General features: G+C 43.3%; 2 protein-coding genes across 3 annotated transcripts in view; both read left to right on the forward strand.

Moving 5' to 3' along the window:
- The first annotated feature begins 7,759 nt into the window (after positions 1-7,759).
- On the forward strand, positions 7,760-13,007 carry LOC109888459 (wee1-like protein kinase 1-A). 2 transcript variants are annotated; one of them, XM_020479652.2, is made up of 10 exons: positions 7,760-8,685; positions 8,984-9,195; positions 9,715-9,781; positions 9,891-10,063; positions 10,176-10,444; positions 10,537-10,626; positions 10,724-10,809; positions 10,890-11,060; positions 11,283-11,428; positions 11,653-13,007. In XM_020479652.2, exons 1-10 carry the CDS (start codon positions 8,242-8,244, stop codon positions 11,804-11,806), a joined length of 1,812 nt encoding a protein of 603 aa, XP_020335241.1. In that variant the 5' UTR covers positions 7,760-8,241; the 3' UTR covers positions 11,807-13,007. The 2 variants fall into 2 exon arrangements, with proteins under 2 accessions (XP_020335241.1, XP_020335242.1); XM_020479653.2 differs by lacking the exon at positions 10,890-11,060 and having other exon boundaries at positions 7,772-8,685.
- A 359-nt stretch (positions 13,008-13,366) lies between these two features.
- Positions 13,367-17,602, forward strand: part of LOC109888460 (switch-associated protein 70-like) — a 42,198-nt gene continuing 37,962 nt past the window's right edge. Inside the window, exons 1-4 of the mRNA XM_020479654.2 lie at positions 13,367-13,552; positions 15,091-15,231; positions 17,060-17,233; positions 17,375-17,602. Of these exons, the coding sequence (XP_020335243.2) occupies positions 13,454-13,552; positions 15,091-15,231; positions 17,060-17,233; positions 17,375-17,602 (642 nt within the window). The 5' untranslated portion in view covers positions 13,367-13,453. The remainder of the gene's footprint in view (positions 13,553-15,090; positions 15,232-17,059; positions 17,234-17,374) is intronic.

Raw genomic sequence — 17,602 nt, forward strand, 5'->3', positions numbered from 1 at the left:
TATTTTTGCACTAATTGTTTTTGTGATAATGTTGTAGATTTATCATCTGAAATCTACTTGATTACTATTGAAACAGAATATTGTTTAGTATTTTATTGAATTTATTTGTATGTGTAAGACCCAGTGTGATATTTGTTGATAGCAAGTGCTTAAAATGTCTACCACATCTTTACGTCAACTCATACTATTATATGAGCAGTTAGACAATTCTTATCAACATAAGATTTAAGATTTTGGGGCATATTTGCTTTTTGTGTAAATAATTGAATGATATACCAAGAAGCAATTTCAGAAATGATCAATGTATATTGTGAATGCTATAAGATTAGCCAAGGTTATAAAATGGCGCTGGAAGAAATGGCAGTAGTTTTATGGGCATCCAGCCGATTGTGCTATTATGTGGTTTTTTTTTTGTGTTATTTCTAACTTATTTTGTACAGAATGTTTCTGCAACTGTATCTTCTGGATATCTCGGTCCGATATCAGGACCGAGATCACTCACCTCGGATTAGAAGATTTTTTTCTACAACAAACACCCCACAGGACCGCCATCTCCGTTATTTGCAAGAGGAAGCGACGCAGGAACAGAGGACAAAGAGCCGGATGCCTGGTCAGGACCCGGAGAAGGCGACTGGGAAAGCTGCCGTTACCGTCAATACTACTCGCCAACGTGCAATCATTGGACAATACATTAGATGAGGTACGATCACGAATATCCTACCAACGGGACATCAAAAACTGTAATATCCTATGTTTCACAGAATCGTGGCTGAATGACGACATGGATATTCAGGTAGCGGGATATACGCTGCACCGGCAAGATAGAACAGGGGTCTGTGCATATTTGTAAACAGCTGGTGCACGAAATCTAAGGAAGTCTCTCTAGATTTTGCTCGCCTGAAGTAGAGTATATTGTGAAAAATTGCAGGCAACACTACTTGCCTAAAGAGTTTTCAGCTATACTTTTTGTGGCTATTTACCACCACAGACAGATGCTGGCACTAAGACCGCACTCAGTCAGCTGTATAAGGAAATAAGCAAACAGGAAACCACTCACCCAGAGGCGGTGCTCCTAGTGGCCGGAGACTTTAATGCAGGGAAATTTAAATCAGTTCTACCAAGTTTCTATCAACATGTTAAATGTGCAACCAGGCAGAAAATAATTCTAGATCACCTGTACTCCACACACAGAGACGTGTACAAAGCTCTCTCTCGCCCTCCATTTGGTAAATCCAACCACAACTCTATCCTCCTGATTCCTGCTTATAAGCAAAAATTAAAGCAGGAAGCAACAGTGACTCGGTCTATCAAAAAGTGGTCAGATGAAGCAGATGCTAAACTACAGGACTGTTTTGCTATCACAGACTGGAACATGTTCCAGGATTCTTCCGATGGCATTAAGGAGTACACCACATCAGTCACTGGCTTTATCAATAAGTGCATCGAGGACGTCGTCCCCACAGTGACTGTACGTACATACACCCCAACCAGAAGCAATGGATTACAGGCAACATTCACACTGAGCTAAACGGTAGAGCTGCCGCTTTCAAGGTGCGGGACTCTGTCCCGGAAGCTTCCAAGAAATCCTGCTATGCCCTGCGACGAACCATCAAACAGGCAAAGTGTCAACACAGGGCTAAGTTTCAATCATACTACACCCGCTCCGACACTCGTCTTATGTGGCAGGGCTTGCAAACTACTACAGACTACAAAGGGAAGCACAGCTGCGAGCTGCCCGTGACACAAGCCTACCAGACGAGCTAAATCACTTCTATGCTCGCTTCGAGGCAAGCAACACTGAGGCATGCATGAGAGCATCAGCTGTTCCTGACGACTGTGTGATCACACTCTCCGTAGCCAACGTGAGTAAGACCTTTAAACTGGTCAACATACACAAGGCTGCGTGGCCAGACGGATTACCAGAACGTGTGCTCCAGGCATGTGCTGACCAACTGGCAGGTGTCTTCACCAACATTTTTAACATGTCCCTGAATGAGTCTGTAATACCAACATGTTTCAAGCAGACCACCATAGTCCCTGTGCCCAAGATCACAAAGGCAACCTGCCTAAATGACTACAGACCCGTAGCACTCACGTCCGTAGCCATGAAGTGCTTTGAAAGGTTAGTTATGGCTCACAACACCATTATCCCAGAAATGCTAGACCCACTACAATTTGTATACCGCCCAAACAGATCCACAGATGATGCAATCTCTATTGCACTCCACACTGCCCTTTCCCACCTGGACAAAAGGAATACTTATGTGAGAATGCTATTCATTGACTACAGCTCAGCATTCAACACCATAGTACCCTCAAAGCTCATCACTAAGCTAAGGATCCTGGGACTAAACACCTCCCTCTGCAACTGGATCCTGGTCTTCCTGACGGGCCGCCCCCACGTGGTGAGGGTAGGTAGCAACACATCTGCCATGCTGATCCTCAACACTGGAGCTCCACAGGGGTGTGTGCTCAGTCCCCTCCTGTACTCCCTGTTCACCCACGACTGCATGGCCAGGCACGACTCCAACACCATAAAGTTTGCAGACAACACAAAAGTGGTAGGCCTGATCACAGACAACAATGAGACAGCCTATTGGGAGGTGGTCAGAGACCTGGCCGTGTGGTGCCAGAATAATAACCTATCCCTCAACGTAACCAAGACTAAGGAGATGATTGTGGACCACAGGAAAAGGAGGACCAAGCACGCGCCCATTCTCATCGACGGGGCTGTAATGGAACAGGTTGAGAGCTTCAAGTTCCTCGGTTTCCACATCAACAACAAACTAGAATGGTCAAACACACCAAGACGGTCGTAAAGAGTTCGCGACAAAGCCTATTCCCCCTCAGGAAACTAAAAAGATTTGGCATGGGTCCTGAGATCCTCAAAAGGTTCTACAGCTGCAACATCGAGAGCATGCTGACTGGTTGCATTACTGCCTGGTACGGCAATTGCTCGGCCTCTTGCTTGGCGTACGGCCCAGTACGGCAATTGCTCGGCGTATGGCCCAGAACATCACTGGGGCTAAGCTGCCTGCCATCCAGGACCTCTTCACCAGGCGGTGTCAGTGGAAGGCCCTAAAAATTGTCAAAGACCCCAGCCACCCCAGTCATGGAATGTTCTCTCGCCCCCCCAAAGCCTCTTTTTACGCTGCTGCTACTCTCTGTTTATCATATATGCATAGTCACTTTAACTATACAGTGGGGCAAAAAAGTATTTAGTCAGCCACCAATTGTGCAAGTTCTCCCACTTAAAAAGATGAGAGAGGCCTGTAATTTTCATCATAGGTACACTTCAACTATGACAGACAAAATGAGAAACTTGTTATCAGTATAAAAGACACCTGTCCACAACCTCAAACAGTCACACTCCAAACTCCACTATGGCCAAGACCAGAGAGCTGTCAAACAAAATGGTAGACCTGCACCAGGCTGGGAAGACTGAATCTGCAATAGGTAAGCAGCTTGGTTTGAAGAAATCAACTCTGGGAGCAATTATTAGGAAATGGAAGACATACAAGACCACTGATAATCTCCCTCGATCTGGGGCTCCACGCAAGATCTCACCCCGTGGGGTCAAAATGATCACAAGAATGGTGAGCAAAAATCCCAGAACCACACAGGGAGACCTAGTGAATGACCTGCAGAGAGCTGGGACCAAAGTAACAAAGCCTACCATCAGTAACACACTACGCCGCCAGGGACTCAAATCCTGCAGTGCCAGATGTGTCCCCCTGCTTAAGCCAGTACATGTCCAGGCCCGTCTGAAGTTTGCTAGAGAGCATTTGGATGATCCAGAAGAAGATTGGGAGAATGTCATATGGTCAGAGGAAACCAAAATAGAACTTTTTGGTTAAAAAAAGGACAGAATGCTGAGTTTCATCCAAGGAACACCATACCTACTTTGAAGAATGGGGGTGGAAACATCATGCTTTGGGGCTGTTTTTCTGCAAAGGGACCAGGACGACTGATCCGTGTAAAGGAAAGAATGAATGGGGCCATGTATAGTGAGATACATCAGCAAGGGCATTGAAGATGAAACTTGGCTGGGTCTTTCAGCATGACAATGATCCCAAACACACCGCCCGGGCAACGAAGGAGTGGCTTCTGAAGAAGCATTTCAAGGTCCTGGAGTGGCCTAGCCAGTCTCCAGATCTCAACCCCATAGAAAATCTTTGGAGGGAGTTGAATGTCCGTGTTGCCCAGCAACAGCCCCAAAACATCACTGCTCTAGAGGAGAGCTGCATGTAGGAATGGGCCAAAATACCAGCAACAGTGTGTGAGAACTTACAGAAAACGTTTGACCTCTGTCATTGCCAACAAAGGGTATAACAAAGTATTGAGAAACTTTTGTTATTGACCAAATACTTATTTTCCACCATAATTTGCAAATAAATTCATTAAAAATCCTACAATGTGATTTTTCTGGATTTTTTTCCCCCTAATTTTGTCTGTCATAGTTGAAGTGTACCTATGATGAGGATTACAGGCCTCTCATCTTTTTAAGTGGGAGAACTTGCACAATTGGTGGCTGACTAAATACTTTTTTGCCCAACTGTACATTCATGTACATACTACCTCAATTGGGCCGACCAACCAGTGCTCCTGCACATTGGCTAACCTGGCTATCTGTATTGTGTCCCACCACCCGCCAACCCCTCTTTTACGCTACTGCTACTCTCTGTTCATCATATGTATAGTCACTTTAACCATATCTACATGTACACACTACCTCAATCAACCTGACTAATCGGTGTCTGTATGTAGCCTCGCTACTGTATATAGCCTGTTCTTTACCTACCTTGTTCACCTAATAGCTTTTTTTGCACTATTGGTTTGAGCCTGTAAGTAAGCATTTCACTGTAAGGTCTACTACACCTGTTGTATTCAGCGCACTTGACAAGTAAGCTTTGATTTGATATGCTCAAGGGCAATGAATTAAGCTAAAATTCCCTCAATCTCTCACAAATGATCAAGGAACCCACCAGGTACAGCCCTAAATCCATAAACATGGGCACCCTCATAGACATTATCCTGACCACCTTGCCCTCCAAATACACCTCTGCTGTTTTCAATCAGGATCTCAGCGATCACTGCCTCATTGCCTGCATCCGCTATGGGTCCGCGGTCAAACGACCACCCCTCATAACTGTCAAACGCTCCTTAAACACTTCTGCGGGCAGGCCTTTCTAATCGACCTGGCTCGGGTATCCTGGAAGGATATTGATCCCATTAGTCGAGGATGCCTGGTAGTTTTTTTTAAAGTAATTTCCTCACCATCTTAAATAAGCATGCCCCTTTCAAAAACTGTAGAACTAGGAAACAGATATAGCCCTTGGTTCACTCCAGACCTGACTGCCCTTGACCAGCACAAAAACATCCTGTGGTGGACTGCAATAGCATCGACTAATCCCCGCGATATGCAACTGTTCAGGGAGGTCTGGAACCAATACACGCAGTCAGTCAGGAAAGCAAAGGCTAGCTTTTTCAAACAGAAATTTGCATCCTGTAGCTCTAACTCCAAAAAGTTTTGGGACACAGTAAAGTCCATAGAGAAGAAGAGCACCTCCTCCCAGCTGCCCACTGCACTGAGGCTAGGTAACATGGTCACCACCGATTTAATCCATGATAATTTAACATTTCAATAAGCATTTCTGTACGGCTGGCCATGCTTTCCTCCTGGCTACCCCAACCAACAGCTCTGCACCCCCCGCAGCTACTTGCCCAAGCCTTCCCAGCTTCTCCTTTACCCAAATCCAGATAGCAGATGTTCTGAAAGTGCTGCAAAACCTGGACCCGTACAAATCAGCTGGGCTAGATAATCTGGACCCTCTCTTTCTAAAATTGTCCGCTGCCATTGTTGCAACCCCTATTACTGTCTGTTCAACCTCTCTTTCGTATCGTCCGAGATCCCCAAAGATTGGAAAGCTGCCGCGGTCATCTCCCTCTTCAAAGAGGGTGACACTCTAGACCAAAACTGTTATAGACCTATATCCATCCTGCCCTGCCTTTCTAAAGTCTTCGAAAGCCAAGTTAAAAAACGGATCACTAACCATTTCGAATACCACCGTACCTTCTCCGCTGTGCAATCCGGTTTCCGAGCTGGTCACGGGTACACCTCAGCCACGCTTAAGGTCCTAAACAATATCATACCCGCCATCGATATAAGACAGTACTGTGCAGCCATCTTCATCGACCTGGCCAAGGGTTTCGACTCTGTCAATCACTGTATTCTTATCGGCAGACTCATTAGCCTTGGTTTCTCAAATGACTGCCTTGCCTGGTTCACCAACTACTTCGCAGACAGAGTTCAGTGTGAAATCGAAGGGCCTGTTGTCCGGACCTCTGGCAGTCTATGGGGGTACCACAGGGTTCAATTCTCGGGACGACTCATTTCTCTGTATATATCAACGATGTCGCTCTTGCTGCGGGTGATTCCCTGATCCACCTCTACGCAGACAACACCATTTTGTATACATCTGGCCTTTTCTTTAGACACTGTTTTAAGTAACCTCCAAACAAGCTTCAACGCCATACAACACTTCTTCTGTGGCCTCCGACTGCTCTTAAACGCTAGTAAAACCAAATGCATGCTTTTCAACCATTCGCTGCCCGCACCCACCTGCCGACTAGCATCACTACTCTAGACGGTTCTGACTTAGAATATGTGGACAACTACAAATACCTAGGTGTCTTGCTAGCCTGTAAACTCTCCTTCCAGACTCACATTAAGCATCTCCAATCCAAAATCAAATCTAGAATCAGCTTTCTATTTCGCAACAAAGTCTCCACTCACGCCGCCAAACTTACCCTCGTAAAACTGACTATCCTATCGACCCTCGACCTCGGCGATAGCTTCCAATATTCTACTCAGCAAATTAGATGCAGTTTATCACAGTGCCATCAGTTTTGTTACCAAAGCCCCTTATACCACACACCACTGCTACCTGTATGCTCTAGTCGGCTGGCCCCCGTTACATATTCATCGCACTGGCTCCAGGTCATCTATAAGTCTTTCCTAGGTAAAGCTCCACCTTATCTCAGCTCACTGGTCATGATAACAACACCCACCTGTAGCATGCGCTCCAACAGGTATATCTCACTGGTCATCCCCAAAGCCAACACCTCCTTTGGCCACCTTTCCTTCCAGTTCTCTGCTGCCAGTGACTGGAACGAACTGCAAAAATCACTGGAGATTTATATTTCCCTCACTAACTTGAAACATCAGCTATCTGAGCAGCTAACCGATCGCTGCAGCTGTACATAGTCCATCTTTAAATAGCCCACCCAATCTACCTACCTCATCCCCATATTGTTTTTATTTACTTTTCTGCTCTTTTGCACACCAGTATCTCTACTTGCACATCATCATCTGCTTATCTATCACTCCAGTGTTAATCTGCTAAATTGTAATTACTTCGCTACTATGGCCTATTTATTGCCTTACCACTGTATATAGACTTTCTTTCTTCTATCGTTATTGACTGTATGCTTGTTTATTCCATGTGTGACTGTTGTTTGTGTCGCACTGTTTTGATTTATCTTGGGCAGGTCGTAGTTGTAAATGAGAACTTGTTCTCAACTAGCTTACCTGGTGAAATTAAAAAACAGTACAGTACAATGAAGACTAATGATGCGGACAAATTAATTAAGAGCCTCCAAGGTTAAAAAAAAACGATCCAAGGATTCAATTCGCGCCTAAGTGACGTTTGTCAAATATCCATTTTGTGACGAAAAACTTTGCTTCGAAGGAAGTAACGCCCACGTTTCAAAATTCTGGAATGTGTTCTCATTGGTTGAAGAGTGGAAGAAATTTAGGTTGGAATAAATCTGTCAACGGTCGCAGGAAGCGGAGCAGGACAAATTGTGACAATATTTCAGGTTAACAAACAGTCGACTGGAGTATTTTGACATCTAGACACAAGTACTAAATTAATGATTGTTTTTTTTGTAGTAAATAAGCGCTCGTTTGCCAGTACGGTGTTCTGCTCCTCATGGAACGAAGCTAAGGCGTTACAGTAGCTAGCTAACCTCTAACGTATTTGCGAGGCTAGTGAGCGAACGTTAGCTAATTTATTTAGCCACGTCATTTTGGATTACAAATTGACTCAAAATTGTAGCGCCATGGGCACACGGATGTCAAGCTACTCGGGATAATTTGAAAACGATTTAGTTAGTTAGCCAATTTAACGCTATAGCCAACGTTACAGTGTCTGGGAAGTGATACGTTTCAGTTGCCGAATGTTCGTCGGTATGTCCCCGAAGATGGGACCTATTCGACAGAGACTAGACTTCAACCAGAGTGACGGAGAGGACGACGGCAACAACAGCATTGGAGCCGAGTCGAGTCTCGCCGAAATGGACTCCCCAGTGCAATCGCCGAGACACAACTCCAACTTAAACCAAGCCGTCTGTAACGGCACCACGAAGACCGCTACCGCTGAGGATCGCGTTGAACATTGGGATGAGGGATTTGGATGTCTTTTCCCCCTAAAATCACCAGGGACTGACTTGATGAGGGGATCCCCTTCTCTGAGTAAAGGGTCCCGGCCCTACTACAACAGCTCGTCCCCGGAGTTTTCCGACAATCAGGATGGAAGCTCTCCCATTCCAGATTGTCCCGACACACTGCCCCATAAAACCTTCAGAAAACTCCGACTATTTGATGTCCCCCACACACCTAAGGTGGGTTAACTACAGTAACGTTAACATGTTATTGTTCTCAAATTATTCTATCAGATCCACAATGTAAAATCAAATGAACTTTTTAAAGTTTTCAGCCAGAGAACCAGCCACTGTGCAAGATGACTATTTCTGTCTTCAACATGTTTGAACATGATTATTTTACCATTTGTTAAAGGCAATGGCATAGTTTTCCCTGAATCATTGATTTACTTGACTTGTTTTCCATATTTGTATGGATGACCCTCACCAACCATACATGTTATTCTTATCTAATGCAATGTTTTGTTTTCTCTTTCAGAGTTTGTTGTCCAGAGCAGTGGCCACAGGATCCACAGTCTGCCGGGTAGGAATAGGTGTCTACATGAATATGGACTCAACAGGAAGACCGCACACAGACAGCAGGAGTAGACATGCACCCATGATCAACATCAATCCATTCACCCCTGACTCATTACTGATCCAGGCAGCAATGTTACAAAGGAACAACAGAAAGAGATCACACAGGAATGAGTAAGAGAAGCACATTGTACTGATGTCATTATTTACCAGGTGTTACATTGGGATTTTGTGGGTGTGGGACTTCAGTTTCTACTGACCTCAAACAAACTCCATTTCCTCTTTAAACTCTCCCCTATCCTACGGTAGTTGTGGAACTCTTGTTTGTCAAAACCATTTTTATAAAACTCAAAAGTAATTGCAGTTAGTGTTTTAAAGTAGATCAGATTTTTACTACCATGCCACAACTCAAGTTCCTTTTATGACTGTTTTACAACAACAAAAAGAAGCATCTTAGAATTGGGAGATTTGTATTTCTGTTGGTGTCAATGGAGCATGGCCTATTCTTAGTTGACAATAGATTCAGACATGCTTCTAGATCTAGTGTGCAATTAATCTGTTGACTATTGCATGCTTGTTGGCAGCAACCCAAAGCCACGTGGTTACTAACAATGACACTTGTAGGGATTGTCTGCCCTCCAGTGGTTGGAATGTTATATAACACATTTAGTTTACTTTCCTTTATCTCTAAAGCTCATGTGGAGAGGACATGGAAGCCAGTGATGCAGAGTGTGAAGAGGACATCATTCCACCATCAAAGGTATATTTTTGTAATCACAATATGATACTTTTATTACCCTCCCACCACCCACACACACTGAAATTGTACTTTAGATAAGTGTCTAAGCAACTCTGTCCTTTTCTTGCAGAGAATGACTCTTCTGGATAGCAATATGATATCAAGATATGCCACAGAGTTTCATGAGCTGGAGAAGATAGGATCTGGGGAGTTTGGCTCTGTCTTCAAATGTGTGAAAAGACTCGATGGCTGCATCTATGCCATCAAACGCTCAAAGAAGCCCCTCGCTGGATCTGTAGACGAGTAAGAATCCCATGGATTTTGAAAAACTGCCAACCCAAGTGTACATTTAAACGACTCATTGACCTTAATGCCATGCCATTTTTGTGCTAATATTGTGTTGTGTTTTCCGCAGACAGAATGCACTCCGGGAGGTGTATGCCCACGCGGTCTTGGGGCAGCACCCCCATGTAGTGAGGTACTACTCTGCCTGGTCAGAGGACGACCACATGCTCATACAGAATGAGTACTGTAACGGCGGCACACTGGCAGACGTGGTCTCAGAGAACTACAGAACCATGCGCTTCTTCTCTGAGCTGGACCTTAAGGACCTTCTCCTTCAGGTGGCCCGTGGACTGAAGTACATTCATTCCACCTCTCTGGTTCACATGGACATCAAGCCAAGTAAGTAGCTGTAGAGTTTTGGATACAGATGAGCTATTGAAATCATTTAGAATATATATGATTTAACGCTTGCTGTGCTTTACTTTTCTCAGGCAACATCTTCTTATCCCGGAAGACTGTGGTGTGTGTCGATGAATTTGACGATGAGGAAGGACCAAATAGAAATGTTGTTTACAAAATAGGTACTTTTTTTCTTTTATCATGCTAATGTAACAAGCTAATAATTGAGTGTACTTGTTGACCAGGCAGCTGGATTCTGTTTTTGTATTTTTCCCCCAGGTGATCTTGGCCATGTGACCAGAATGGACAATCCTCAAGTTGAAGAAGGGGACAGCAGGTACCTGGTCAATGAAGTCTTACAAGAGGTAATTGGATAACTCCTCCCCCATACCACCTCATTTGTTAAATTATCCAAAATCATGTATTGGACCAATGTGTTTTTCAGGACTATAGAAACCTCACCAGGGCAGATATCTTTGCCCTAGCACTGACTGTGGTCAGTGCCTCAGGAGCTGAACCACTCCCAACCAATGGTGACAAGTGGCATGACATCAGACAAGGAAAACTACCTGCGATACCTCAAGTGCTCTCACAGGAATTCCCAAGTTTACTGAAGGTTTGACTAGAAACGACCAGGGGTGCTTCCCAAATGGTACACTTTCCCTACATTGTGCGCATATTTGACCTGAGCCCTATGGGACCTGGTCAAAAGTAGTGCACTATAAAGGGTTTAGGGTGCCATGTTGGTGCAGTGCTTCATTCTGTAATGGTTGTTTGTGTGCAGGACAGGCAGTAGTCATGTTTAATTAGTGGTATTAATTAATTCTGTGTGCTGCAGTTGATGATCCACCCTGACCCTGCCAGTAGGCCGTCTGCGTCTTCCCTCACCAAGCATCCCGTCCTCCTCACTGCCTCCCGCATGAGCGCTGACCAGCTCCGCGTGGAACTCAACGCAGAGAAGTTCAAAAATGCGCTATTGCAGAAGTACGTACCCTCTTCATATGTCATGGCTCAAGGCTTCCATTCCTTTTTCACTTATCATATCGTAAGTATGAATGTTAGAGAGAATACTACGACAGTGTTTGTTTTGTGAAAAATGACATGATGATACCTACTCTTTAATGATTCAGGAATCCATTTCAGATGTCATTAGTATTTTCTTGGCATTTATGAATGGCTTCTCTAACAATGTGCTTGTCCTCGTGCAGGGAGCTGACAAAGGCCCAGCAAGCCAAAGTAGCTGCAGAGGAGAAGTTTCTGATCTCAGATAGGGTCGTGACGCGCTCCACCCTCCGGTCCAGCAGGAGCTCCAGGCTCATCGGCAAGAAGATGAACCGCTCAGTCAGCCTGACCATCTATTGAGTGGGCCAACTGCCAACCCAAATGGGTATCAGACTGAGTCATATTCACTAGGCACGACATGAAAGAAAAAAAACAGGCCAAAACGGAGAGGGACTACCTGAAATTGTCCAATTAGAAATGCTTGTTTTCTGTTGCAAAATTTCTTGCTACCTTGTGCGCTAATGAAAACAACCCGGGTTGCACTCAACAGTGTACTGGGAAGGCCTCCCTAGGCAGAGATGGAGCGATGGGCTTCAGAGTGTACAAACCGACTACCGGTATTTATAGTTCTTACTGTTTGGTACTTGGAAAGGGTTAGTAAGACAATGGACCAGATTTATTTGATTCTAAAGAGTGAAAGGGTTGTTACCATCCCAAGCACTTGGCATGTTCTGGCAGTTGGTATTACATAACATAGCCAATTTTTGTTTTTAATGAAATGTGGGAGCATGCTAGAACATTCTGTTGTCAGTGTGCGGGTTTGGGATGGTGTGATACAAATTTGCACTTTACAGTCTATTATACCTGATTTCAGGTAGTGGAAATGGATCATTGACTAGGAATGATTCATTGAGCACTTTGAACTTGCCATATGCAAACTGTTTGGCTCATGGCGCTTGCAATGCCAGGGTTGTGGGTTCGATTCCCACATGTGACCAGTATGAAAATGTATGCACTCACTACTGTAAGTCGCTCTGTGTAAGAGCGTCTGCTAAATGTAAAAATGCATACTGCTGCTATATGTTTGTCTTGAACTTTAGTGGAGTTCAGTGAATTTGTAAATTCCATTCAGATGTTTAGAATAATTTCAGTAATCAATCTCTTCTGTAAAACATGGAATTTCAATGTGTTGCATCTGTAATACATTTCCTATCTGAAGTTCATTATGTATTGAGTTGTGTACACTGTTTTAAGATGCTTTACTCATGTACATTTTTCATGAGTCATCCAATCGTGTGTGACGCAGTTGGTCAAAATGGATCATTGTGTCAAGCCCCGGTGTCATTTATTTTATATATGATGCATGGAGCCACTGAAGAATTGTTTTAGTGAAGTCAGTATTTTCTTATGTTCAAAACCCATCAGAACTGTAGCATTATTGACTAATTTACATTTTCTCATGTTTTACAATGATGTATTTTATGCATGTAGATAATTTTGTCAGCTATTGGTTTCATGTTACTTGTTGCAAGTTCAATAAATTCACTCCCGATAATATGGATACCTTGGAATTGTCAAATTTTTGTGGATGAATGTTGCTCTAAAAGAACAAAAAACTGGGACTACACATGATAGTCTGTGGGATGGACTAGTTATCTAATGAAAACAGGTAAATGAGAGAAACAGGTAAATCTTTGATTATACAAACTTTTTTATGCAGTTTATTGTGAAGTTGATCGTCTACCACTATGCAACATGTTTGTTCATTGTGGGGACTTATTTTTATTAAGCTGTTTGTGGTCTATTAACCGTTTACTCTTCACAATTGAATACTGATGAAAGCGCAACGCGTTCGACAACTATGCGCTATCTGGTGCTACCATACAGTCATTGGATGATGCGGTCTCATTTTCCTGCTGCGACACTCGATCACGTGACTGTGTATGTATCAGAGTCTGAAAAAATTGCAGTGTTACCTAGACTTCGAGCGCACCAGGGGCTACGAACATGGGACTACTACGGGATGAACTTCTGAAGTCAATATGGCACGCATTCACAGCCTTGGACGTGGATCAAAGTGGGAAAGTGTCCAAATCACAGCTTAAGGTAGGCTTTAAATCGTTGCTAGTAGGCCTACAGTATTATTCCATAATTAAGTTTTTTTTAAAGTTTGATCAAAAACCGAAATTTAGATTAATTCTGACATTGGAATATTTTCTCATGTTGCTGATCCGAATATCAGACAAAAACAAAAAGTTCTGATCAGTTGGATAAAATATTTGACAATGTATCTGAGATCTTAATTTTAATTCAGTGTACACTACTTTCATGTGCTGCTTCGCTTCCCTCACAATAGTGAATTTTGTGTCAACTGCTAAGTGATAATTCAGTCGGCAACATCGACAGCAAAGTAGAGACACATTTCTGCTGTTCCTCAACTCACAGGCTACTCAGTTTCTGCTTATATCAGAAGTATTTTCTCTTACTCGTGTGTGTCTAACTTTTTCGCACAAAAAACAGGAATAACAATGGTTCTGTGGAAATAACCATTGTTGATTGACAGATACCCATGAATGTGGGACATGCGTACCTGATTGATAATCTTGCTTTACACACGATATTTTGTCATTTGGACAGAATCTAACGTAAGAGTGTTGAGATTTTAAAAGGCAAGGGGCACTGCTTTGGAAGGGTAGGTATTGTTTTCCTGTCTGGGTCTTTCTGGTGGTCTGTGTACCAGCCAGGCTCTGATGAAGACACTACACTCAGCATTTACCGACCTCAACATATTTTGGATTTCTTTTTTTGGTCCGTTTTTTGGTGCTGTCTGGATTGACTGTATTTTGTTGGTGTTTTTTTGGTGCAGTCCAGACCGGTCTTGATTTCAACTTCCAAGGACGTTGATTTTTGGACCGGAACGAACCAAATCTGAACCAATCATAGACGTAAAAACATACTTTCGACATCCAGAAAATAAGTATTTTCGATGTCTGGAAAATATGCCTCCACCTTTCATTCAGCACCTAAATTCCACCTGAGCTATCACAACACTGCATAGAGAACATCCTGACTTGCCCGGAAATGTTGTCAACCATCCATTGTTAATATTATTTTTCAGACAGTCCAGTCTGTTCCTTTGTCTAGATTATAGTTGTTCGTGAGTGGCTTATTTATAAATATCATAAGATTTATTTTGATATATTTACTTCACTCTACATCTCAACAAGGACCTTTTCAACACACTTTTTGTAGATGTTTCCAGGAAGGAACAGAAGTAATGCTTGGGCAGCAATGCTTGAACTGACAGCAACACATGCTTAGTCATGCATGTCAATGTCATCTTAGACTAAATAGAGATCCTTTTGAAAAATCACCATGTAATTGATGCGTGAGCATGATGCCCACTTGTATGAGGAATCTTTTTGATATCCCTTAAACACCCCCAATATTACTGTAACATCTCTCTACTATGCCCAGTGAATAACAACAGTATGACAGTAACCTCGCCCCCAGACTCATTGTGCATAGCCTGTATAAATTGCTTCTGAGCATTGGGGGGGGGGGGGGGGTACCTGGTGAATGATGTTACTATGACGGCAACGGTTTCCCTGACTGCATGATCTGATCTGACTGTGGCTCTACAGGTGCTCTCTCATAACCTGTGCACTGTGATGAAGATACCCCATGACCCAGTCGCCCTGGAGCAGCACTTTAAGGATGATGATGAGGGCCCTGTGTCCAACCAGGGCTACATGCCCTACCTCAATAGATTCATACTGGACAAGGTGAGCAGTAAGAGATTTGTTTGTGCTCTTTCCAACTCCATTGCTCATTGTCATGCCAAGTGGCGCAAGCGGTCTAAGTGGGCTCCCGAGTGGCGCAGTGGTCTTAGGCACTGCATATCAGTGCTAGAGGCGTCACTACAGATTCTGGTTTGATCCTGGGCTGTATCACAACCGGGGAGGGTTTGGCCGGGGTAGACCATCATTGTAAAATAAGAATTTGATCTTAACTGACTTAAATAAAGAAATTCACAAGGAGTTGGCAGACTTTAAATCAAAGTTGATTTGATCTGATCATAGTTTAAAATATGTTGTAGCGAGTGCAGCAAAATGTGAATGTTACGAGCTCCTAACAATGCAGTAAAATGTCAAACCGACATTGCACTCAGACTTCTGAGCACCTGCGTCATCCTGTCTCCTCACCTCAGTGGGTCTGTTAGTGGAGGGCTCTGGGATGTTGGGTCCATAGAAATAGAACCACTAGAATGTACATAGCCCCTAGGTCGACAGATCCCTCAGCATGAGGTGTAACTGTGGAGTGCCGCATCCACATAGTGGATGATAAGACTTCATGGGAAGTGTTTTATGTGTGCCTTTAGAAACATTGTTTAAGGCAGTGCTTTTCTGTATATAACGTTCCTTGCTCATAATATGATGAGTGTTATTGCTATTTTCAGTGTTTAACTTAGTTTCTAAGATATGCATGTCACCCATATTATGCATGTCATCCATATTAAAATGTATTGGTTTTTGAGAAATAAATGGAGCAAGCAGGATCTGTTTGACCTTGAACAAGGCTGCCATTGTTATGGTATGTCTACTGTGTGAGTGGCAGAATCTTTCTGATTCACAGCCATCAAGGAGGTGTGAGAGCCACCATTGTTAGTTATCGAAAGAAAAAACCATGTGTGCTGAAAATTACTGCAACGAGTGCAAGAAAATATAGCCTCCGTTTCAGAAGAAACGTCATTAAGCTTACATCAGCGACTCACATTTCATCCTGTGTCATACATAGCATTTAGAAGTGAAGGGTTAACATGCACACTACTACAGATAAATTCCAGAACATGATGATTGCATGATGCAGAGTCTTTGGTTTTCGCTGAGTCTGTTTTCTAGAAAAGCTTCACAATCTGATTGGTAAACACCTTGTTGTTACTCGTATTGCAGGGGTTCTCAAAATTTTTGTGGCCGGGGACCCTTTTTGTGATAGCAAATTTATAGAGACCGACTCATAATCAGAACACAACTCAAGTGAGATAAAACAAATAGCATACAAGGAGTTTTATTATGACTTCGGCAGTGCTTGGGAAGTAGATTTCAAAGGCCCATCTATTGGCATCAGAGAGATAATAATTACTCATGTCTTTTTTAATATTCAAGCAGTCAGCCATTGGTAATGAATGCACTTACTTTGTAAACACCAGTGATAAAGCAAGAAGTGATCTTCAAAGTTTTTGTCCTCAGTTCTCTAGTTGGCAGACCATCAGATATAGCCCACATCTGTAGACTTGCAAAGCTTGCCAACTGTTTCCATAGCAATAACACCAACACTGATGTCAATTAGTAAACTGCTTTAGTCCTAGCGCTATTTGTACTTGGGGGCTATTTCCTTGCCTTTCTCCTCCGGAATCTGACTTGAATTGAAATGAAGAGACGAAGAACATTATGTTTGTACTTCACATCCTGTGGGCTAAAACGTAGGGCAGAGAAATATTAGGCTACTACTGACCCTTTTTAATCTTATTGCCCTTACTTACAGTATGTTGAAGAAAAATAGGGAAGTTGTTCTGTTTTGTGTAAATGATGACTTTGTTTATGTTAATTACAGGTTAGGGATAACTTTGACTTACTGGAGTTCAACAATGTGTGCTGGACACTGTGTTTCAAGAAAAACATCAACATGAGCCATCTTCTCATCTCCAACGATGACGCCTTCAAGGTCTGGTGCATCTTCAACTTCCTGTCTGAAGACAGGTACCCACTGGTCATCATCACAGAGGAAGTGAGAGACAAGGCAACACCTTTAATACACATACATATCTTATTGTTTTCGCTGTAATTATGCTCTTCCAGTTAAAATGATTCCCTTTCATACCACAGGACTGACTCACGGTGTCCTCTCCTCCTCTCCTCCCCCCTCCAGATTGAGTACTTCCTGTGGAAGCTGATGGAGGCCATGGGAGGCATTTGGAATCAGGAGAGGTTTGATGATTACAAGCTCATGTTGAACAGGAAGCAGCAATGCCTGATTGCCTGGGAGCTGATAGAGCTGGTTGGCATGGGCCACTTCAGTAAGGGCATGAACCGCCAGACCCTGTCCATGGGCATCTCTGAGGTCTTCCAGGAGCTCATACTGGATGTTCTCAGACAG

The sequence above is a fragment of the Oncorhynchus kisutch genome, linkage group LG3 (genome assembly GCF_002021735.2).
Source record: "Oncorhynchus kisutch isolate 150728-3 linkage group LG3, Okis_V2, whole genome shotgun sequence".
Lineage (NCBI taxonomy): Eukaryota > Metazoa > Chordata > Actinopteri > Salmoniformes > Salmonidae > Oncorhynchus > Oncorhynchus kisutch.

Coding starts and splice junctions, on each gene's coding strand:
- LOC109888459 (XM_020479652.2), top strand. CDS start 8,242: ATGTTCGTCGGTATGTCCCCGAAGATGGGACCTATTCGACAGAGACTA. Junction 9,196..9,714: donor AAGAGATCACACAGGAATGA/GTAAGAGAAGCA, acceptor TTATCTCTAAAG/CTCATGTGGAGAGGACATGG. Junction 10,627..10,723: donor AAATGTTGTTTACAAAATAG/GTACTTTTTTTC, acceptor TTTTTCCCCCAG/GTGATCTTGGCCATGTGACC.